Genomic DNA, 25,333 nt, shown 5'->3' with positions numbered 1-25,333 from the left:
GGGCTCCAAGTCAGACTGCAACCCCATCAAAGAGTCACTCCTCACCAAAGCAAAAGTGGCTTGGTTCAAACCCCTGGGCATGTGCCAATCAATATGCAAGGCTCAGCTCAGGCAGTTACTAGGTGCAAGGCAGTCACCTGCTCTATCTGTGACCTGTGTGCTTAGCTAATCCTTGTCCTGCTCCACTCTGACATTCGTTCTCTTGACATCTGTCCTTTGCAGGCTCCCCCTATAATCACCTAGCTATGGATTTCCATTGCGTGCTATACTCTCTACACACCTCCAGATTGTCTCCAGCAGGTTGCATCCTGCCCCCCATAGGATTCCAGCAGCCAGGAGAGGAGAAATACAAGTACTAAATCACAGTTCATCTAAACAAAGCCAAATGATCTATTAAGTGGCATGGGCTTATTTTTTTTCAGCTGCGGCACAGATTGAAGTATATTTCATTTTCTAAAATGCAGCCCTGAAAGAAAAGCATTTCTTGACAAACTTCACTCAAGAGTTGGGGGGGCGAGAGAATAACTTCCATATTTTATAAAAGAATTACACCTCTGCGTTCTACTGTGGAGGGCTTCAACTCTTTGTCAAGTGGCACAAAAGATTACATATTCATGTACCTTATTAAGTTCTTCTATTCGCCTGATCAGATATGGATTGCTTGAAGAGTTTTCAAAATAAACATAATCTGTAATGAAAAGGCGAAAATATATTTAAAGTTCTGCAGAAAACAGTATGAGAATAAATCTGAAAAATAAACCCAAGAGCTTCATGCTTAAAATCCAAGCATACATTGCCGTTATTTCTATGTTCACAGAGCCTTAAATCAAGGCTAACAAAATATGTGAGCTTATTATGTTTTAGATGCTTATAGCTCGTGAATAAATTCTCTTCTGCCTCTCCTAGGATGAACCAAGTGGAACCTCACTAACGATTCAGCCCTGCAAAGATTTATACAATGGCTTATATTTTACACAGTGGGAGATTCACATACAACACCAGTACTAGAAGAATTTCTTTTGTGCAATTGAAATGAATTAATCTGGTGCTAGAAAACCATTCGTGAATCACAGCTACAAAGTTAAGATGATGTATAAAACTTTCCACCAGATGGGACCCTTTTCCTAACCAGCCCACCCCAGAAAGTTAGCAACCCAAAAAATTAAAGTTAAGGCAGCATGAACCTATTACTAGAAGGATAGCAGCCATGCTGGTCTGTGGAAGCAAAAACAACAGTCTCATGGTTCATTCTCATGTTCTCTCTCTCTTGCTTGCTCTGTTGTTGTTTGGGGGGGGGGGGGAGAGATTGCGAACTAGAATGTAATCAAGACCTGAGTGCAACAGCCCTCTCCCCACCTGTGATTCCCAGCAGCTGTCATTCAAAGGTATGTTGCCTCTTGGCAGTGGAGATAGAAAACAACCATAAGGATAAGGAATCACTGATAGCCTTATCCTCAATTAATCTGTGTAATGCTTATTACAAACCATCATTTAAAGAGTTAACATTTCCGCAATACTATCATTCCATAACACAGCTTCTTTTAGTCAGCACTATTGTCTGAAATATTAACACAATGCATCCATATACCAATATTCTTCTGCTTCTTGCACAGCCTGCATTCACCCATCCCAAGTCAAATGAGACTCCACTTGTGTCTAAAATCACAGAATTGTAGAGCCTGAAGGGACCACAAGGGTCATCTAGTCCAACGCCCTGCAATGCAGGAATCTTTTGCCCAAGGTGGGGCTCAAACCCATAACCCTGAGATTAAGAGCCTCGTGTTCTACCAACTGAGAGAATTCTGTAGAGCTCCAGAACAAGGAACTGTGTTGATCCCAACCAAAGCCTTTATCTCACTGCAGCATCTGTCCCGTAATATCCCAGCATGAGGCATGGCCAGGTTTAGAGGGAAGGACCATAGCTCAGTGGTAGAGCATCTGCTTTGCATGCAGAAGGTCGCAGGTTCAATCCCCAGTATCTCCAGCTAGAGCTGCAAAGGCTCCCTGCCAGAAACCCAGAGGAGCCACTGTCAGCCAGTGCAAATAGTACTGAGCTTGATGGACCAAATGGTCTGACTCAGCATAATAAGACAGCTTCCGACGTTCCTATGCACAACATCTGGTGCTCTGGTGAACTATGAACATTGCAGAAAACCACCAACAGCGCTGATTAAAACCAATCCAAATACTAAAATTCATGCAAGAAGCATCCATGTATGACTAGATGCACCTAGATGTCCAAAGAGTCATGAGCCAATGCTTACTACATTTAAAGCTTCAACCTATGCAAAGTTTTACTTCTAGATTATACACGCTGCACGTAATGTATAATTCTAGATTAGCAGACTGAAAAGAGAGAAAGAAGCTAAAATCAAACATCTTGTGCTCTGCTAGAATTAGGAAATGACAGTTCACACAAGAAGAACAATTTCTCAATTTCTGGTCACACCCCATGTGTCTCTAAATAATCTTTAAGTAGTTAGACAGTAGGAAAATGAACATTGTTTCTGTAGGACCAACACAAACAATAAAAAGTAATACTCAAGAGATTGAACCCCAAAGAGTGGAAAGCAAATGCAATGTTTAACCTGGTCATTTACTATCAGTGTCAACAAAGGAGTGTGCAGGACAGCAAGGGAGAGTTGAGAACCGAAACAATTTCCTTATCCATCGTGACTCATGCAAGATGTCTGAAGGAAGTAGGCTTAGCCACGGCCGTTGCAAGTGACTTCCTGCATTTTTCCAAACCATTGCACCAGGGAAGACTTTTAGGTCTGAAAATTTAAGAAATGGTCATGACCCCCTAGGAGGAACATCACGCTGATTGGACAACTCATAATCTGAATAATAATACAGTGGTACCTCGGGTTAAGAACTTAATTTGTTCTGGAGGCCTGTTCTTAACCTGAAACTGTTCTTAACCTGAAGCACCACTTTAGCTAATGGGGCCTCCTGCTGCCACTGCACAATTTCTGTACTCATCATGAAGCAAAGTTCTTAACCCAAGGTACTATTTCTGGATTAGCGGAGTCCGTAGCCTGAAGCGTATGTAACATAAAGCATATGTAACCTGAGGTACCACTGTAATCAGGTTGTGCAAGACTTTAACTAGACTTCAGCAGGAATGTAGGCCAGGCATAGGCAAACTCTGGCCCTTCAGATGTCTGGGACTACAATTCCCATCATCACTGACCAGTGTTCCTGTTAGCTAGGGATGATGGGAATTGTAGTCCTAAACATCTGGGGGGCGGAGTTTGCCTATGCCTGATGTAGGCAGTGGGGACACACCCCAAGCTGTGTGATGGAGCAGTGCCACTGCAGCTTATCTGGATGGCATTGGCCTGGATAGGGAGCTGTGCAGGTAGACCAGAAGAGTGCTGGCTCCACTAGTGCATTTGTGTAGCCTTGCCAAATGCCATCTAGGTAAGCTATAGCAGCACTGATGTTGGGAGTGTGGCTTGGCCCCACTAAACTACTGATTCTATGAATGTTCATTCAGAAGCATATCCAATTATATCCAGTAAAACTTATTCCGGAGTTAAAACGTACACAGCACTGAACTTATAGAACTTATAGGAATGCAGGACCTAAATACCTAAATACAGTGGTGCCCCGCAAGACGAATGCCTCGCAAGATGAAAAACCCGCTAGACGAAAGGGTTTTCTGTTTTTCGATGCGCTTCACAAGACGAATTTCCCTATGGGCTTGCTTCGCAAGACGAAAACGTCTTGCGAGTCTTGCAATTTTTTTCGCTTTCCCCCCCTTTTTCTAAGCCGCTAAACCGCTAATAGCCTTTTAGCCGCTAAGCCGCTAAGCCTTTAATAGCCGCTAAACCGCTAATAGCGCTAATCCACTAAGCCGCTAATAGGGTTGCTTAGCAAGACGAAAAAACCGCTAGACGAAGAGACTCACGGAACGGATTATTTTCGTCTTGCGAGGCACCACTGTAAATTAGAGAAGAGAGCTTGTTGATACACCCAGAACTAACAGGCGGCAGCTCTCCAAAGTCTCAGACAGAACCTTTTCATGCCACCAAGCTGCTCAATCCGGAGACTTTCTATATGCATAGTGAGTGCTCTACCTGTGAGCACTTTGGTCAGTGAGTGAAATAAATAGATTCATTCTACCTGTGAGCCTTGGTCCTACTTCTGAGGAGTGCCCCTTGCTCTCGGGACTTCTCATACCAAAAACAGGAAGCTGCAGCTCATTGGCCACACGCAGCCCTCATTTAATACAAAGATATGGTAGCAGAGCAGTGGTGTTGAGCAATTCCACCCCACCCCTCAGCCTGCCAAATGCTTCATTTTTCCCTGTAAAATGTTCAGTTTCAAGACAAATTAGATCACTCTCTAGGGAGTTTTCTAACACATACTGGAAGTTTATCCTGGTGCAGATCAGTCTAACTTGCATAGAAACTATTTTCAAGGCAGAATGAAAATTTGCTGACGGAAATTACACTATAAAAATATGCCCAATTTGCATAAGAAAATTTCCCAGAAAACCTCTATTACTGTGGAAGAGAAAGACAGAAAGTGCACTACGCAACCCTAAAAATTTCGACCTCCACCCTCCCTTTGTTCCAGCTTCACCCGCCAGTGGCTGCAGCACCAAAACGACTTCCCTTATGAGTCAACTATCCATTGTAGAAAAAGGTTCCCCATCACCGTCCTCCTATTTATTTATTTATTTGTTTTATTTGTTTATTATGTTTATATACCACCCTTTATCCAAGGATCACAGGGTGATCAGTCATAGACCTACAAGGCTGAGCAGCAGTCTACATCTCCTTTCCATTTTATTTCTTTCTTAAGATTTATGTGCCATTTGATTGTAGATAAAAACCTCAAAGCTGTTCACAATACTTTCACTAGAAAAAAATCACAACCCTAGCTTGAAACACATGAAACATTTTACACTTTCTTCCTACAAGAGAGAGGACTGATACAAGGCACAAGAGAGGATGAGTAACGGAGGAATATTATTTAAACAAAGCCAGCGTGAACATCATTAGTCCCATATTACGGTTAGAAAAGACAAGGGTAGAAGGGCTGAGATTAAAGAGAGTTCCTGCTCAAGGCCATCTACTGAGTTCGTGGCTAAGCGCAGATGTTTTCAAAGACCATTGCCGGGGTAACCAACATTTTGCTCTGCAGGTGTCGTTCAGATAACAGCTCTCATCAGTCTCAGCCAGCATGGCCATTGGCCAGGAATGATAGGAACTGGAGTCCAACAACAGAGGGAACCACATTGGCTAACCCTGTACTATGCTATGGCAGCTCAATGATGAGATGAAGAAAATAGGACTGATGAGATTTAAAATATAGGACTAAACTAAAGAAATCTTAGCTGATTAAAAGTACAAGTTTTTGTTAATTGAATGCACTGGTTTCATATCCATGCACGTAAAAACAGTGGTTCTGAAACAAGACAACTTTCTTTGTTTCAAGATGATGCATGCATTGCTGTAGCGGGTGTATTAACTTAAGAGAGGCATTCCCTCCTGCATGAGAGAAAAGGGAGACTGCTTCTTTAAATACAGTACTGACGATCTGCAGCTTTTAAAGTTTTTTATTTAAAAGATATATATCTCCGTATCTCTCTATCTGTATAAGATAGAAATATATGTTCAACAGGTCCATCTCTAAATTGAAATGCAGCCTTATCATTCTTATCATTACATTTATATCCCACCTTTCCTCCAAAAAGAGCTCAAGGGGGCATACATGGTTTGCCGCTGCATCTCAACAACCATGCCAGGTAGGTTAAGCTAAGAGCCAGTGGCTGGCCGAAGGCTATCCAGTGACTGAGTGAAGACTTGAAACCTGGTTCCCAAGGTTCTAGTTCAACCTCTAACCCCTACTCTGCACTACCTACAAACCCTTCCATACCTGCCTTGAAATACTGAAACAATTGCACACCATCCTACTTGCAGACGTTTTCAAACTTGACCCGTTTCTTCACACATACTAGCATTTACAGGGAAGTATAATTGTGCATCCCCTAAAGATCCATCTACTTCCTAGATCGACAATGTGTTTATTGTATGCGTGTTAAGTCCCACTTGTTTTCAGGTGAAGCGTGTAGAGCACAGGTAGGGAATAGGGCAATTCTCCAGATGTTGCCAGGCTCAAACTCCCATCAACTCCAAACAGCATGGCCAATGCTTAGGGATGATGAAGAGTCAACATCCAACATCTGGAGGGCCACAGATTACCTAGCCCTTGTGTAGAAAACTGCAGTATCTGACTCATTTCGCTGAATAAATGCTCCCCTTTGAAAGTTAAGGAACATTTGCCATTTCAGCCTTATGGGACAAAGAAGACAACACACTTTTGCAAGAATGAAAGTAAGAAAACAAGTTTGCTTGCTGAGGAAGTTCATTAATTAATCGTTAAGAGAATGGTTGAGATGCTCACAATTAGGTCAGGGTAACAACTCCAGTTCCTTGCTCCTGCTGGCGAGGAATGCAAAGGTGCAATTAAGCAATTGCCCAGAGCAAGATAAAATTACCCCACAGGTGAGCTGGTAAGTGGCCATGCCTCCGCCTTTCTCCTAAGATTTCACTTTCCCACACCGTAAAGAAGATTGTAGCATGATTGCAGGTCTCCTGGCACTAGAAAACATGAAAAATGCAGCTGCAATAGTATTGCAAGTTTTCTTACAACACGGGAGAAAGGGCATCCAGATTATTATATTCCCTCTATTGGAAAGAGCCTCACAGAACTACTGCAACCACCCATCCAATTTCTCCTGGCGTGGAAGGGCCAGGAAAGACATGATATGCTTTGCCAAGTCAAAAGCAACTAAAATAATACATGTGAACAGGTAGCATCTTCCCTTACGTCACTCGACCCCTCAGGCTGAGAATTAAGAGGCAGGGCATTCCTAATATTATCTAAGGCACCTGTGGCTAAGGAGAGCTAATGTGGTGTAGTGGTTAGAGTATTTGACTAGGACCTAGGAGACCAGGGTTCAAATCCTGACTTAAGCCATGAAGCTTACTGAGTGACCTTGGACCATTCGCTGTCTTTCTCAGCCTAACCTACCTCATATGGTAAGATGTCACTTGGTCAAACTGAATCTTTAAAGAGCAATGATGCTGTAAAGACAGGGTAGTTTTTCTGAGATTCATGAATAAGGGGCATTTGTACAAAAATATAAAATGTCTGTGCAACTTAAGCCAGCAGTTAATTTCTTAGCTGGTGGAATCTCAAGGCTAAAACGCCTATACCTAATTCCTAGTTTTACCTTTCCATCCCCCTATTGAGCTCCAGGTATTTTTTGTCTGTTTCTTGATTTTCGGCAGGGTTCAGGAACCTGGTGCGCTTATCCGGAGTCTTTTTGCCTTCTTAAAAAAAAAAAACATAAAACAGAGTGGGTGGAGTGGGCAGGGTGACTCCATAGTGTCACAAGAGCCTGCCAACCGGCACTGCCAGCTTCCACAGGAAACAGGAAAAACTCGTTGTTCCTCAATGTAGTTTTCCTAGGAAGACTGCACATCTAACACAAAAAGAGGAGTGCAAAGGCACACCACTCAAGCTATGTATGTTTCAGCTCATCCTTGGAATCATGTGTGGCAGGCTTCTCTGAATTATTTACTACTACTACTACTACTACTACTACTACTACTTATTATTATTATTATTATTATTATTATTATTATTATTATTATTCTGGGGGACATGCCTAGTCTTCACAAAGCACTGGTGATGTACTAAATCAGAGTCCAGGATGTAGCACTTCAGGCTGCAGGTGGGACTCCAATGACTGAATGCTAGAAAGGCCAACAATGGGGTCAAAAGTATCCATGGATTTTCCCTTCCGGAAGAATAAGCAGAGGGTCAAGTGTTTCAGTGTTTGTTGCAGTGCTATGAGGATGTAGTTCCCTTCAACATGACCCTAAACTTCCTCATAGCCCTCCACTCCCTTATTTTTCTTCCTCAGAAGAAGGAAAAGTCTTGTCTCTTTGTTCCTGTCTTCTCTGCTGGACTTCAGCACTCCAGCCTTCAAGCACAGGCTGCCCTGTCCTTCTCCATTTCTGTTCTCCCTCAGCACAGTTCTTTTTTATGCAGAATTCCCAGCAACTCAAGTCTGGGAAACCCTGATCTAAAGGGCCAAAGTTTCCACTCAACTGCTATGCACCTTCTTCCAAACAAACAGTCGTCTTATCCATGTTATTAACCTTTATTATTGGAATACTCTTTATGCTGATACCTTAAATCACGGAGAGGAAACCTGTGGCCTGCCAGATATTTATTGACTACAACTCCCATCATCTCTGACCACTGATGCTGATGGGAGTTGGCATCACTTACGGCCACAGGTTCCTCACTTCTGTTTTAAATAAATAGTGTTAGGGAGAAAGGTTCTAGGGGGTCTTCCAGACAACGTGTTTATCGAGCATTCATCCAGATTTGTTTGCACAAAATCCATGTGGAGGTTATACATCACTGTTGAGCTCTTTTTTAGCAAAGTTGTTGAACTTTTTTTAAGGGAAATCACCAAAAATGACACTGCTGACAACATACTTTTGGATTTTCCCAAACACTTTTAGTGATTTCCGCCCAGACACTGCTTCCGACTGTAGTATTCCAGATTATGTCTGGGAAATTCTGGACGAATGGCAACCCTATGATACAATGCCACTATTTCCGGTGCATTATTATTATTTGTATTTTCTTGGCCATAAGCACCAAATCCACTTTAATTGCACAGCCTAAATTTGCCAGTACTTACTTATTGGTATCTAGACTTGCCAGTACTGTACTTACAAAATGGTGACCGTCTGGCATGTTATCTCCCTGATATGTTAGCTTTCTGTGGGGGAACACTCTGGTGTTCTATTCCCATCACTTGTGCCCAAATCTGCACTTCCTCACAGCAACAAAATGCTCCTCAATGAGCAAATTCTGAGAATCAGGCCTTAAAAGTTGGTTCACCCAAGCAGACATTATTCTCTCTCACACAGCTGTGTGTGCACAGCTATGTAGAGGAAAGTGGCCCTCCCATTTAAATGGTCATTTCAGATTAGAGTTTCTCCACACCCAAGTTGCCCAATCACACAGAGAAAATGAGTGCCGCCATTTTGAATGAATTGGCACTTAAGAAGCAGATTCCTCCAGTATTACCCTTTGGAGTTCAAAATCATATCAAAAGTGCATCAAGTCCAGCATCCCACTTCCAGAAAAAGGCCACCTAGATGCTCCTAGGAAACCCACAAATACACTGTTACTGATATGCAACTTCTGAGCCCGGCTTTGGCTGGGGAGGGCAGGATATAAATAATTATTATTGTTCTGTGCACAGGATTTTCCATTGAGGTATTATGATCAATGACCATTTATACTGAACTCTTTTTAAACCATCACCAGTGTCAGGCCAGCTTCAGGTTTGGGGCTACCCTAGGGAGGGAGTGCCTCTCTGAGGGCTCACCTCATGCCCTCACCACTGCCAATACTGCCCATTCACCTTCCCACTCCCAAACTGGTGTGATGCCAACCCCCTGACACCACCTCCTGCGGCAGCGAATCCCAGAGGTTAACTACGCTCTGTGCGGAAAAAGCAATTGCTACTGCCATCTAATTTAACTAGGGACAGGGCCACTGTCTCCCCAGTTTCAGTTATAACGAAAAGGAGAATTCTCTCCCTATCCAGTTTCCATCCTTTTACACACCAGTTATCCTTTTTTTCCTATCCACTCCACTTGCTTTGGAGCAGCCCCACTGGATCCCATGGGACAAAGGAGAGGCCTGCGACCTTGTGCCAATTTTCACATGAGAGCAAACATGGGGGGGCACGCTGAGGACCACGCTGAACTGGCTGGGGGGGTGAACCCCAGAACACGTGATGTCAGAATAGGGGGTGCGCCCTGCGTCTCCCTCGCCCCTGAAAGAGTCCCCACACACCAGGGGCGAAGGGAGAGCTTTCTTCTAGCCAGAGGGGGTCGGGGAGGCCTCGGAAGCTCCCCCCTTCCATTAATGGGGAAGGGAGGGAGAGTTGGGCCGGCTCCCCTTGGGGAAGCGCAGAGACTGCCATTCCCGGGGAGCGCGGTTGTCCCGCCGCTTTCCCGCGGAAGAGAGGCCGCGGCGCGGGGGGCTTCTCCCCCAAATTCCACCTCCCTGCCCAGGTGGGCCGTAGCCTCCCTCGTGGGAAGGCATCCGGAGGAGGAGGAGGCTGGGTTCCCCGCGGGGGGCGGGTGCTGCGCCAGGCTCGGCTCCGCTCAACACGCCCCTTCGCTCCGGCCCGGCCGAGAGCCGGCCCCGCACTCCTTCTCCCCGCGAGGCCGCACTCCTTCGCCCCACGGGACCCCGGCGCCAAGCCCTCCCTCCTGCTCCTCCTCGGCGTCCAAGGACAAACCCGGGAGCCGAGGGGGCGCGCTGCGCTGAGGACCCCCCGCGCCAGCCCCACATACCTCCCACTCGGTACATGTTGGCCGCCATGTCTGCGCTCTCTCTGCGCCCTCCTCCTCCTCCTCTGCTGCCGCCGACGCCGGGCTGGGGAAGGGGAGGAGCGCCCAGCCCTCTCCGCTGCTACTGCCGCCGCCGGCGCTGCTGCCGCTGCCCTTGACGCCACCTACGCCGGGCACCACAGCAGGGTGCCAGGCGGCTCCGCCGCTTCCTCGGCCTTCTCGCTCGGCGGTGGGGGAAGGGAGCGAAGGGAGGAAGCCGCGGGAAGCTGAAGGGTTAAGGCCGAGCATCCGGGCCCGCCTCGCTGGGCAGGGCGGAGAGCGCAGTTGGCTGCGAGCGGGCGGCGCCGGCGACGCCGAGACCGCACAGCCCACGCCGACGTGCGTGTGCGCCCAAGGCCGGGGAGAGGAAGGGTTAAAAAGTTCCCTCGGGTGGGTCTGTCTCCGGGGCTGGGGGAGGAAGGGATCCAATTGGGGGTGGCTCAGGAGTAGGTCCCCTTTTGGGTACGTGGTCCTTTTGCGCGCGCGCGCCTAGCAGGGACAGGTGGATGTTTTGCCTGCGCGGGGGGGTGGGAGACGCAGGTGCATTCTGCAAAATGGGGCGCAGGGCGCTGGCATTGGGGTGCAGTGTTTAGGAGAGCGTGGGGTGGGAGCTCCTTCAGATTTTCATGTTGGCCATCATACCTCGCTCAATACATGCAATTGCAAAAATACAAATAAATGCGCGCGTTTGCACCATAATTGTGTTTACCAAGACCACGTTGGTCTTGATTGTTTACCATAGAACACACCCTACTATGATGAGTTTGTGAGTGCTAGACCTCTATAAGCCAGTGGGTGTTAGTACTTTTTTATTTTAAAAAAATGCATTGTTCAGTAAACATTAGGCATACATTTTTTCCATCCTATCAAATCTAATACAGACTTCCAAACCTATCTTTCGTTAACATCCTATTACAAATTTTTTAGTTTGCTACATCTCCATTGATTTTCTGTTTTTTTTTCTCCTTGTATTCACGATCCTTTCTTTTGTCTGCTGCTGATCACAGCTTTATCCCTGCTTGTAGATTTATCTTAATGCCACTTTGTTTTAAATACCCTTCAAATTGTTCCTACTCAGTTGTTACTATCTTTCCATCTATATTTCTTATTTTGGCCATCATACTTGCTAATTTTACATATTCTATTTGGGTGTGTTAGAAAGAGGGGGAGTGTTAAAACTGGATGCTGGACCTCTGTGTATTAAGTTGGGTACTAGACACTTCTAATCCCCGGGAGTTAGCAAATGTCAAAAGCTAATTAAGCTAGGCTAAGTCTCCTGTGCTGCGGTGATAGCTTGGTTGTTGTGCCATTAAGACAAAAAGTCTCCTTCCTAGGCTCAGGTTGTATATAAGTGTAAATAAACCATATGTCATAAAGACATCACAGTCTCCACTGTGCCTCGTTTCCAAAAGTAAACACAGACCCTGGGTAAGCGCACCTGGAACTGCTGGAATCTCACACTGCTCAGAGATTGGGTCTGCAAAAAAATATGTTAAAAGCTTTCCATATTCAGAATGGTACTCTTCGGAAAGCAATAGTCTCTGTTCACATGACTAAACAAAACACTGCAACTGCTGTGCTTCCCCAGATTTCCAAGTAGGTGTGGAAAGCTGATAGATTTATGTTTAATCTCACAGTCATATGCAATATGAAAAACTCCATGTGGTTTGCTTTTAAGAGCACGTCAAAATAACATGGTTCTATGGCAGTTTAAGTGTGGTATTCTCCCAAAGAATTATGGGAATCAGAGTTTGTTAAGAGTGCTGAGAATTCTCTTAGCCACCCATAAGTCAAAGAACTGCAGCTCCCTGGAGAAAAGAAATGCTTATTAAACCAGTTTGTAGCCACAGTGCATATTTCCCTCGGAGCAAGTCTCACTGATCTCATTGGGCCTTACTTCCAAGTAAATGTGCATGAACTGTAAGTCTGTAGTGTTAAGTATGCCTCAGGTAATGATTCATTCCCAGTTGTCAAAATCCATCCTGAAGCTACTGTTTATATGATATTTCATTCACAATATAAAATTAGTTCCCACCAAGAATCAAGCTGTAGGACAATATAATTGTATTTGACAGTTGCAGCCAGAACTGATGTAGTGTTGGGTTTATAAACCGCAAATACTTTTCAAAACTGAATCGGAGGAAAATGGGTTCTTGTGTCTGAAATTTGTTTTAAAGATGAAACTAGCTTCAAGTTCCAGCATCAATAAATATGAAATCTCAATTATTTGCAGATGAAATGATTGCAGATTGCTCCTAAGAAACAATTATGTGAAAAACTTCTGTGTATGAGTCTGATTAATGAAAAATCTATCATTTTAATGATGCTACTATGAGTTGGAGCATTTCCTCACGGGATGCCTTCTGCTTTTCTGGCTCATAGATGATGACAACCCATTAATTTCATTTTCAGAAAACGTCTCCTCTGAATATATTTGACTGATTTTTCAGCTCTTCTTCTGTAGCTAAAGGTACTGCAGAATTAGGAACTTGCATAGTGCTTAAAAGTTATGACAACTATTGCAATGTTACTTTTCTACAGTGTACATTTATCTCGTCTCATGTCTACCTCCCTTGCTTTAAATGAGCAGATTACTATTAGGTTAATATTTCTTATAAGCCATTCAGCACTACCTTTTTCATTTCCTGTCTTAATGGGAAATGAGCATGCTGGTCCCAGCACTAAAATGAATGAATGTGTGAAATCGCAAATGCCACATATTTCTCCTTTCCTGCTTTTAACAAAAAGTCCAATTTCTGTCCTTTTTAAAAAGATTTCACAGCCTGAAACCTTTATCGGCTGAAAGGAAAGCTTGCTGATAAAGGGCAATCAGAAGATCTTTTATATTCTGTGGTCTCCTTTTCCTATTGTCTTCCGTGTCCTTGAGCATATCACTTTCTCTCAAACTCAGTTCGTTATCTGTAAAATGGAGACAATAAAGAACTACCGTAACTAAGAATAGGAAGGCCTGGTTCTCAATGAGACAGAAAACCTGCATCAGGGCTGGAGTCTTGACAGAACTAGCTAGGAAGAATAAAACAACACCAAAAGCAACTCATTCTACATAGCGCAAGAAATAAAACTTACCATGAAAATTTTAAAACCAAACCCATTAGCCACCATCCAACAGCAGAGTAAATACTGCTGGTTATAGAGGAAATAGCCCTTTAGCACAATTGTTTTCAAATTTCCCAGCATCAAGGAAAACACTGGGGGAAACCAGTGTGCCCTCTCCTTGGTGACCCTGTTGTGTTCTAGACGCTTCTGAGATCTGTTCAAGGAACTCACCTACTGAGCTCATGCTGGAGGACAGAGATTGGGTCTCTTGGACTCAGGATGATGATGATACCCAACCCACCTGGCTGGGTTTCCCCAGCCATTCTGGGCAGCTCCCAACAGAACACTAAGAACAAAATAAAACTTCAAACATTAAAAACTTCCCTAAACAGGGCTGTCTTCAGATGTCTTCACTGTCCTCCATGAACTTAACACGTAGTATCTGGAGCACCTAACATGTCCCTCTGATTGTGCACTTCAGAAAAACATTAGTAATGGTGGGCAAGCTGTCTTTCAAGAAAATCTTACTCTTTATGTATTATTCATTTAACTTATTCATTGCCTTTCCCCCACCCCGCAAAAAAAAAGTAGCTCAAAGCAATTTGTGACAATAAATAAATAACACACACATTAAAACCAGCATAAAACAAAACAGAGGACAATCAAAAATTGATATTTTTCAAAGCCAGGGCTAAAACCCACAGATAATTAAAAACCGAAGGAAAATATATGTTTTTGCGTGGTGCTTAAAGAATAAGTAATGATGGCACCAGGCGAGCATGCCTGGGGTGAGCAGAAAACAAATGTGGAGCCACCACTGAAAAGGCCCGTTTTTGTGTTGTGGCTACCCTCCATAATCCCCATGAAGTGGAGGGCATACAGAGAAGGCCACCCACCTTTACTGGTTAAAGAGCCTCCGTTACATTTCCTAAGAATTCTGAGTTTCCCCACTGATTGCCACTGATCTAGCTTGTGCCTTTAAAAGGATGTACCCTGTGGGCAAGCAATGCAAAGACCTCCACCCATTGAAAAAGCCTCCTGCACAGCTCCCAGCCAGTGTGGTGTAGTGGTTTAGAGTAGTAGACTCGTAATCTGGGGAACCGGGTTCGCGTCTCCGCTCCTCCACATGCAGCTGCTGGGTGACCTTGGCTAGTCACAAGTCTCTGAAGTCTCTCAGCCTCACTCACCTCACAGATTGTTTGCTTTGGGGGAGGAAGGGAAAGGAGAATGTTAGCCACTTTGAGACTCCTTAAAGGGAGTGAAAGGCGGGATATCAAATCCAAACTCTTCTTCCCACAGAAATGCACAGGTATCACACAATATTACAGTAGTAGTTTTTGCACGACTCCTGTTCATTTCCGTGCGTCTTGTGTACGAAAACTTCCTGGCAGATTGCACTCTCAGCCTTGACACTGAAAGAAGAGTATAATCTGTATTGAATTTATAGAACACCAGATGAAAAATGTGTTCTACCACCTATGCTAATTAAACTAGAAGCAAACTACAAGTATACGAGGAGTTTGCTTGTTTATGCATTTGTTTTGTTCTTGCCATGAGTGTGGTTTTCCCCTAATCGCAAGGCTAAATGGAAGCAGGAGAGCAATTATTGATTGGAAGCAGGAGGAGAACAAATCTAGCATTAAAGAAACAGCCGGGCGGCTTCGAAAGGAATAATTGTAGCTTTATTATCCCAAATATAAGCTTGCAAATAGAGACCTTCTGGGGAACAGACGCAAGATAAATATGATCGCTGTCCATTGCAATAACAGCAGATACTGTAAAACGGTCATTTGCAAAATAATGTTTCACAGTTAAACCATAAATACTAATTTGGAGAATGAATGGCACAGACATTACTCACCTTATTTAATTTGGAAGTTCCAAATGATGGTAATAAAAATCAGTGAAGTAAGTGGTGGAAGATTAATTTTAATTAGGTATGCTGGAACTTGGATTAGATGTTGGCCTCCAAACATATTTCACTGTTAATAGGGTTAAGTTTAAACAATGGCAGGAGCGTGTTGAGCCCACCCCTTCTGTCTCCCTGCAGTGTGACTAGGAAATAAAAGGGCACCGCAATGGCTAGAGCCTGTCCATTGCTCAAATTTATATGCTTAGAAATTCGGACACCAAAAAAGCAGATAGGGACCCAACCTCAAGTGTGGTTTTTGCTGACGGCCGTCTCTACCACTCCAGCACTGTTCTTCTTTCTAAGTGCTGTTGTAGATAACACTTTTTAAAGAACCACAATGAGTCTGTAGGTTCTGCTGTTTTTGTTTACCTGCAGTGACTATTTGATAAAGTAGGGGAAGTGGTGCACATGCCTTGCATGTAGAAGATCTAGGTTCTACACTGGCACCTCCTGGCAGAGCTGGACAAGACCTATGTCTGGAATTCTGAAGTTCCAATTGGCCAGTGAGCATAGAGAAGGGACAGGGAGCTGGTCAATGATCAGTTGTTAGACTCCAGATCCTCTCATCCCTGATCATTGGCCATGCTGGCTAGGCAGATGGGAACTGGGGTGGAAGCATGTCTAGAGGGTGGTAAGTACAGCATCGCTAGCAGAGAGAATACCAAGCTAAATGGAATACTAGAAGCTTCCTATGTAAAAATTGTTCATTTTCACAACAAATGAAACTGATCTGTAGAAAACGCAACTTGAAAAAAGAGACAATTCATGTATTTTTGTAAAGTAAGAAATATTTAATAAAAATATTATACACACACACACACATACACCCCAACTGTGCATCTCATTTGAGTTTTATACTTTGCTTTTCCTTCCAAAAGGAAGCCCAAAACAGCTAGTAATATAACAAATGCAACGCATGAAAGCCCTTCCCTGATGGCAATAATTCCATCATCATTATCATCATCATCATGTTGTTTTTCACACAGAGAAGAGTGTCTCAAAACAACTTACAGCATGAAATACATTTAGACTCCACGTTCATCCAAAAATATATATAAAATGACAAATCCCAATAATATCACTAAAAGATGAGTACTAAATATGCCAAATAACCACAACCAAATTCCATCCCAATTAACAGTCAAAGGCCTTGGTAAATAGAAATGCTTTGGCCTGGGAACTGGAAGCAAACAGCAGGAAGAGCAGGGAGCTACCCACTGAGAAGGCATGTCCTCATGTTGCTACACTTTGCACATCCTTCAGACAAGGCACACGGAGATAGGCCTCTGATGACAAATACAACATCCAGGTAAGTTTGCATGGAGAGAAACAGTCTTTGAGGTATTCGGGTCCAAAGCCGCATAAAGCTTTATCGGTCAAAACCAGGATGTGGAATTAATGCACGTTATAAGAATTTTAAGGTTATATATATATATATATATATATATATATATATATATATATATAATGTCCATAACTGTATATAAACCACATGTCTGAAACCCCATAGAAAAAGTCCTGAACAAATGACCTCAAATATTTTTCTGCAAGGTCAAAGTTGGAAACCTCCCTATTGTATGTCTCCTCACCAATCCTGTCTTAAGGGCACATTCAAGATATGAACAGGGTGTGAGCCTGTCACCTGTGACCTAGATTCAGGAATTAAGTAGTTATAATAACAAAAGAGGGGCCAAAACCCAGATAACTTGCCAGACATAGGATAAACAACACACTTAGATTTCTGTTGTAGATCGCCTCTTCTGTGATGTTGGTATGATGTATCTGGGGCGTGGTCTTGGGCTACACCCCTTCTGTGATGTATGTATGATGTTTCTGGGGGTGGTCTTGGACTCCAGGGTGGGCAATTTAATATGTCTATTTAAGGCCTTGCATGCATGGCTCTGGGTCCTCCTCTCTCCTGCGTGTGAGGGGAGCACCCTGTTGCAACAGCTTTAATAATGATCAGGCTTACTAACTGCCTTGCTTCTCAATATTCTCTGGTTAACCTCTGCTATTTTCTCCTACCAATAGAGAACCTAAAAAGAGGACTCTATACGGGCTCTTGAGTACCCCATAAGGGAAAAGGAGCAGTTTTTTTTCTTACAACACACTTAATACAATTTTCACATACATTAAATCAATAGATTCCTTCTGTTGAAAGAATTCAGTAACAAGGTTCAATAACATACTTCAGTCCAAAATTTACACACACACACACACACACACACATTAATATATTGAAAATGGAAACAAGTAAACTATAATTGCACAGTTTACAAGTATATGTTGAATTAGGTCTAGGCTTTAAATAACTAGCTAATATTAAAATAATAGCAACATCCATGAAAAAGAAAGAAAGAAACCAGCATACAGTTTGTAAAATTACACATTCTCACATCTCCACTCCAGGAGCCGTTTATACCAAAAGTATGGTATATGGTGTTGGAGGAGACTCTTGAGAGTCCCATGGACTGCAAGAAGATCAAACCTCTCCATTCTGAAGGAAATCAGCCCTGAGTGCTCACTGGAAGGACAGATTGTGAAGCTGAGGCTCCAATACTTTGGCCACCTCATGAGAAGAGAAGACTTCCCTGATGTTGGGAAAGATGGAGGGCACAAGGAGAAGGGGACGACAGAGGACAAGATGGTTGGATAGTGTTCTCGAAGCTACCAGCATGAGTTTGACCAAACTGCGGGAGGCAGTAGAAGACAGAAGTGCCTGGCGTGCTCTGGTCCATGGGGTCACAAAGAGTTGGACACGACTAAACGACTAAACAACAACAGTGGTATACCAACCTCTGTACATTGCAGTGTTAAAGAACATAACAGCAAAAATACCAAGAGCTCTGAGGTGTCAACTTTGGGTACCATAATGTGACGGCACTGGGGAAATCTCCTGAATCCCTATTTTTAGTAAGTGCACTTTGGACATGTTCCAGAGGAGCATTGTTTTCTAATCCATGATAATATACTTTCAGAACAAGCCACCTTCTCCCCTCCTCTCCTCCTCTAGGTATTGTTGCAAGTTTGCTATCTAATTACAGTGAATGGCTCTGTATTACTATGGTTTTACCTTAAGTGATTCCAGATGGGAGTCAGGGCTAGGACACAAAAGAGCCTTAATGTTCCTTAATGGGTACTGATGCTTCCTGAATGGGCCGTTCACCTGCAGAGATGAGGTCAGGGGACGTGAGCTTGTAACAAATGGCAGTTTAAGCAGGCTGTAATGGGAAGAGAAAGACAGGCTGAAAGCAGTGCTTTGGTTCCTCTGAGCATCTGGTGGATCTGCTGCCTCGCATCCTCTTAAACTCAGATTGTTATTTTACAAACAAAGGAAATATTACTTTCTTCTTCTGCAATCACTCATAGCCGAGTAAGATTGTCTTCCATGAATATGGTATCAATGGTGTGTCTGTAACTGACTGTGGAGTATCTGAAGAAGTGTGCATGCACACGAAAGCTCATACCAAGAACTAACTTAGTTGGTCTTTAAGGTGCTACTGGAAGGAATTTTTTTATTTTGACTGTGGTGGCCAATTCTAGATTCACAGATCCTTTCACTCTGGGGACATAGGTTTCTGGGCGGGATTTTATCAGGGTGAAGATTTGCCAAACGTTCCTTCCTTAGCTCATTTCTCCCTTTTGTCCCGAGTTCGTGCTTTTTCAAAGTCCATGACGCTTTTGGTAAAGGCTGTTCTCCACTGGAGCGCTCACAGCCCAGTGTTTCCCAATTATCCATGCTTATACTGCATTTTTTAAAAAAGATTTGCCTTGAGAACGTCTTTAAACCTCTTGTTGTCCATCAGCATTACACTTCCATTCTTAAGTTGGGAATAGAGTACAGTGGTACCTCGGGTTAAGTACTTAATTTGTTCCAGAGGTCCGTTCTTAACCTGAAATTGTTCTTAACCTGAAGCACCACTTTAGCTAATGGGGCCTCCTGCTGCCGCCGCACCAATTTCTGTTCTCATCCTGAAGCAAAGTTCTTAACCCAAGGTACTATTTCTGGGTTAGTGGAGTCCGTAACCTGAAGCGTATGTAACCCGAGGTACCACTGTAGTTGCTTTGGCAGATGATATCAGGCATCCGATCAGCATGACCAGTCCACTGAAGTTGATGTTGAAGAATCATTGCTTCAACACTGGTCAAATAATATTGCTAGGGTATTATTAAGTCCCCAATGCACTCTATCTGTATGTGTGTTCAAGATGGGGGGGGATGTATGATAGAGCTATATAATCTTAGGCAAGGTGTGGGAAAGTGGATAGGGAGTGGCTTTTCTCCCTCTCTCCTACTGCTCTAGGTCATGCAAAGAAGCTAGGTGCTGGAAGTTTCAGGACAGGCAAGAAAAAGCAGTGTTATGAGTTTGCGGGTGCTAGACACTACTAAATTCCTGAAACTAGTAGACCATATGGAGAGATCAGGCCAACCCTACCATTGGGCATAATGAGGTGGCCCTCTCAGGCAGCTGACCAGTCCTGGGTGCTGCTGTTTGCCTTGAATAGTAGCGCCATTGGGGACACACTTCGGTGGCGGAGAACATGTTCTGCATGCAATACTCCCACATTCAACCTCCAGGTGTGGCTGGGACAAACCCCTGTTGTGAAAGGGTAGAGATCTGCTTCCAGTTTGTATAGACAACATTGAGCTAGATGGACCAACAGTCTCAGTGAGGCACCTTCCTGTGTTTTACCTCAGGTAGCATAGTATTGTAAGCTGGCAAAAAAGCAGCCAGCCAGTGTTATTCCTTCTGAACCTGGGAAAATTGGGAGCCCACATGTTGAGTGAGAAGGCGGAAGCTACAAAGAAAACGCCGGATCCAGCCCTTCCAAGCACAGCTTCCAATTCCTGCCACACCCTTTCACAACTTGTTCTTTGGCCTGTCATCGCCAGACTCCTTTGACGGAGCTCCTACCTAGACTAAATTGTGAATTAGTCTTGTAATATTTTTTTCTGGTCAAGCCTGTTCTAGATACTGCAGGCTTGTGCTTGCTATCTGAGTAACCGCCTTTCCTACACAATTCCCATGGGCTGAATTTTGGGCATGGATCCCAAGAGTAACTCTGGGGAGGGGGGCATGGTTTGCAAATGCCCAACTGCTGGGTCTACTTACCAGTCCCACGGGTATTAATTAATTAGAGACAAATGGTTGGCGATGAGCTGTGTTACGGGCAGAAAAAAAATGTGTACATGAAAGATTGCTAAGGATGTGTTTGGGAGATGTTTCTGTGGGGGAGAGAACATGGGTGCAGTAATCTCAGTTAAGCTAATGATACTTTAACATTAGTTAAAGCAAATGATACTTTAGATGTGTCAATTTGCATTTGAAATGTCTTTCTAATATTTAAGAGAATGCTCAAGAGAATAAGAGTGAGAGTTATTCTGTTAATTTTGCTGCTTTAAATGTGGATTTTGGTTCTATTTTGTATTTATTTTCATTATATATAATATAAATATTCTAGCTGATGCTTTAAAATAGGTATGCAAGCCTAAAGAGATAGAGACACATATATATGTGGTTCTTGGGCTTAATATAATAATATATATTCTATAAATTGAATAATCTTATCTATAAGAGATTTAAAATAATTCACTTAGTTGCTTAGATTGTTTTTTAAAATGCAAACTGCTATAGAACTTAGTTTGAAAGCACACCAGTGCAAGTAGATAAATAGGTGTGGCGGAATGTTAGAATGATGTTGGATTGAAGTTAAGTGGTTGTTAGCAGCAATGTTATAAAGGAATATGTAAAAATGGATTGTTAACAGGTGATAATCTAAAGTTATAATATATTAAGATAAAAGATTAAGATAAAATCAAAGAGGGAAAGGATTTGCTGAATTAACTAATTGAACTGGAATACAAAAAAGGGAAGTGTGAGGAGGTCAGGGAAACAAGCAAATGAAAGATAAGATATGGAAAGACTGATCTGTTTTTAACTGTTTTTACTTTGTATTTTCATTTTCTCTCTTTTTTTTCTTTCTCTTTTCTCTTATTTTTGTAATATGTTGAAACTTTAATAAATATCTTTTAAAAAAAGATACTGTAAATAGGTGTGGCGGTGGCAGGAATGTAAACAGCGTTTCCATGCACTCTGGCACGCGTCACGGTACTGGCCACATGACCCGGAAAGCTGTCTGTGGACAAATGCCAGCTCCCTCAGCCTGGAGTGAGATGAGCGCCACACCCCATAGTCACCTTTGACTGGACTTAACCATCCAGGGGTCCTTTACCTTTTTAACTTTACACACACCATCCTTGTGGGAAAATTAACTGGCAGCTCAATGCTCCTGCTGTATATGTGCGTGTGTGTGTGTGTGTGTGTGTGTGTGTGTCTGTAGGCATTGTCACAGCAAAGTACTCTGCATTTTGTACAGGATGCAGTATGCTGATACTAGCATGTATATGAACCCTGTCCTCTAGTGTATCTGACTGTACAAAGAATGATAAGTGGAGAAGCTTTGCTCATTTTATTTTTTAATTTTGGGAGAATTAGTTAAACTTCCCTTTTTTCCTGTCCAACATCTGCAAAAAAAGGTGCTTTTGAACACACATCTAAGTACACTGCGCTGATGCAAGAAAAATTATGAACCTGTTTAGTTTACTTTTTCCAGTTCCACAAGTGCAAAATTAATGTGTATTTTGTTGATCAAGCGTGCAGCTGCTGGGTTATATACCAGGAGACTTGCCACATCTGTCAAACAGTACATCTCCCGGCCTGCCGACGATAAATGCTGATTATTATCTCAGCTGCAGAGTTTATCTCCCCTGTCCTCAAAAGAAGAAAGAATAACTTTAAAGCACTTTTATCTGTAGGGAGATTTTTATTTTTATTTAATTAAAAAATTGACCTACAAGTAAAAGTTTGCTTAATTATGCCTCTGGTAATTTTCAAAGCCCGTTTGGTGTCATGACAACAGCAAATTATCCCTTCTTTATAGGAGACCTTTTAGCCAGACAAGGTTGGGTGGCTTTTGAAGCCTCATTTATCACTGTCATAAACAGGTATCACCCTGTCATAATCAATGGTATTATGTCTACAGCAAATGTTTGCCTTTTCTATCTACAAACCAGCATCAATGAATGCTGAAAATATGTGAGCGGCGCACATATTAATCTCACCTGCCTGCTATTTTGTTAAATGTTCCCCCTAGATAGATAGGGGGGTCCGCATTCCACACTAAACCACACTATGACTTATGACCACAGGAGTACACAGGCTTCTGAAGAGAAATTTGCAACCACTTTGGTTCTTCTTGGTTATTTTTGCTGTGGCAGCAGCTTGCACACTCTGAGCTAAGCTGTTTCCAGAAAGCTTGTGGTCAGTGAGGGAAGAGCTTAACCCATACCCCGCAAGTGTCCCAGAAAAACTGGGACATCCTGTTTTTTATAGTGAGAGCAGCGACGATTTTGGTTGCCATGATCTCACGCAATCTTGCAGCACTATTCCCCCCTGAAGAAAACTTTTTTCTTCAGGGCCACAATCTATTGTGGTGCTGCAATTTCACATTTTCAGGCACGGTGCCTGGAAAACCAAGCCTGTGTAGCAGGAGAAGGTGGTAAGTTGTGAGTCACCCCTCAAAATGGCGCTGCATTCAAGCCTCTCTCTCTCTCTCTCTCTCTCTCTCTCTCTCTCTTTCTGTCTTTCTCTCTGTCTGTCTCTCTTTGTGGCTAAGTCATAAAGCAGGCTTCCTCAAATTCAGCCCTCCAGATGTTTTGAGACTACAATTCCCATCATCCCTGACCACTGGTCCTGCTAGCTAGGGATCATGGGAGTTGTAGGCCAAAAACATCTGGAGGGCTGATGTTGAGGAAGCCTGTCCTAAAGCGACCATGAGGAGCCTTTGACCCTCCAGATGTTGCAGAACTACAGTTATCACCAGCCCCAACAAGTATAGCCAATGGCCAAGGATGATGGGAGTTGTGGGTCAGCAACATCTGGAGGGCCAAATGTTCTCCATACCTGCACTAAAGGGAAGCACATGATCTAACTATTTCTTACATTTATATCTCAACTTTCTACTGAGTTCGAGGCAGTGCACATAGCTTCTCCCACACTCCCACATTTTATCATCACAACAATCCTGTCATGTGGGTTAGACCAAGGGCCTGCCCCAAAATCGGCCAATGAGTTGGCCTTTGAAATTGGGTCTCTCCAATACAAGGGCACTTTCAAAACACACATTTAAAGCAGTATCATAACACTTTAAACTGTCATGGCTTCCTCCAAAGAATTCTGGGAGCTGTAGTTTGTTAGGGGCATTGAGAGTTTTTAGGAGACACCCAACTCCCTGCCCTCAGCTGCAGTTCCCAGAGTGATTGAACTATGAGCCCCTTTTCCTGAGGAACTCTGGGAACTGTAGGTCTGTGAAGTGATTCTTTGTAAGACGATGTTTTCCAAGGCAATCTTCTTTTAAACAAGGTGACACTAATCAGTTTACCAATTGGATGATTTCTAGCTCTAGCCAGTATGACCAATGGTGGCTGGGGCAACCCAGTCAGATGGGCAAGGTACAAACAAACAAACAAACAAACAAACAATAATTCAGCAGCACCAGTGTCTGGAGGGCCATAGGTTTCCCATCCCTTTTTAAATCAATAAAATAAAAAGTGGCTCAAATGAATTCTAACTGCAGTTCAATCTTAGGGAAGCTCAGGCCTTGAAGGAGAAATACTTTAAGATGATGTAAGATTACTTAAATTTCCCTTTAGTGAGTGGCGCTCCACAATGACATCTGTTTGGTATTCACCATTGCAAAGAATATATTTATTATCATGTGATAATGTTCTCCCCCACATGGCATTTCAAACCAAACTGTGAAAGGGAAAATTAACAAAATATTTAGCTATCATTCCAGTTACTCTTTTGTAAAAGAAATCAGATTAATGAACAGATTTCTCATTAACCTTTAAATTTGGTGTATTAAAAAAAATACTAAGAAAGAAGATCAGGAAGAAACATTTGCTACAGAATTAATTATCAAAGAGATCCTATTTCTGAGACTCTTGCATAGTTCATCAACACAGTAAAGGTAGTTTACTGATTACCAATTAATTGAACCACTTTGCATCCATATCAAAACTTACCTGGAAAGAGTATATTCACATTCATGAATATCATACTTGGGATGGATGTGGAGGCCAGGATATAAATGAGGAGCAATGCTTTCTCATGTTCAGGGGTATGCAAATTGAGTAGTTAATGTATATAATAACCAGCCATTGTGCCTGTTCACAGGGCTTCATAGAGAATATGCACATAATCCTTCCATGAAGTGGGAATTGTGCATATTTCCCAGGCAATATACAGATTCTCCAATCAGCTTAGATAGATAGATAGATAGATAGATAGATAGATAGATGATACAGTGGTACCTCAGGTTACATACGCTTCAGGTTACATACACTTCAGGTTACAGACTCCACTAACCCAGAAATATTACCTCGGGTTAAGAACTTTGCTTCAGGATGAGAACAGAAATCGGTGCGGCAGCAGCGGGAGGCCCCATTAGCTAAAGTGGTGCTTCAGGTTAAGAACAGTTTCAGGTTAAGAATGGACCACTGTAGATAGATAGATATGCATGCTGAATTTTGTACACTGTCCAGACATTTTGCATAATCCTCAGCATGCCTTGCATATTCTCCAACAGGGTTAAAACTTTCATCTCCTTATAAACCCCACCCTTGTGCTGCTCAGCTGATTGGGGAAAACCAAGAGTGGTGAAAAATATGCTTAGCCTGGAGAAGACTGAAAGCAGAGATAATACCATCTTCAAATATCTGAACGGCTGTCACATGGATGATTGAGCAAGCTTGTTTTCTGCTGCTCCAGAGGCTAGAACCCAAACCAGTGGATTCAAATGACAAGAAAGGAGATTCTAACCTAAATATTAAGAACTTTTTGACATTAAGAGCT

At 42.9% G+C, this 25,333-nt stretch overlaps 1 protein-coding gene and 1 long non-coding RNA gene across 6 annotated transcripts in view; one reads left to right on the top strand and one right to left on the bottom strand.

The window, feature by feature from the left end:
- Positions 1-10,665, bottom strand: part of MTA3 (metastasis associated 1 family member 3) — a 121,206-nt gene extending 110,541 nt beyond the window's left edge. For 3 of the 5 annotated variants that reach the window (XM_083494387.1, XM_083494389.1, XM_083494388.1), the window contains exons 1-2: positions 10,413-10,662; positions 621-688 (exon numbers count right to left, since the gene is read on the bottom strand). In XM_083494387.1, coding sequence (XP_083350513.1) covers positions 621-688; positions 10,413-10,440 — 96 coding nt within the window. In that variant the 5' untranslated portion in view covers positions 10,441-10,662. Of the gene's footprint in view, positions 1-620; positions 689-10,412 lie in introns of all 5 variants that reach the window. The other 2 variants (XM_083494385.1, XM_083494386.1) reach the window with 2 other exon arrangements.
- Positions 10,666-14,662: 3,997 nt separating this feature from the next.
- The window catches only part of LOC310702950, a 52,585-nt gene continuing 41,914 nt past the window's right edge, over positions 14,663-25,333 (top strand). The window contains exon 1 of the long non-coding RNA XR_014523829.1: positions 14,663-14,763. This is a non-coding gene — a long non-coding RNA (uncharacterized lncRNA). The remainder of the gene's footprint in view (positions 14,764-25,333) is intronic.

Source organism: Podarcis liolepis, assembly GCF_965112155.1.
Source record: "Podarcis liolepis genome assembly, chromosome: 3".
In the NCBI taxonomy this organism is placed as follows: domain Eukaryota; kingdom Metazoa; phylum Chordata; class Lepidosauria; order Squamata; family Lacertidae; genus Podarcis; species Podarcis liolepis.
This window is presented reverse-complemented; position numbering and strand designations above follow the sequence as displayed.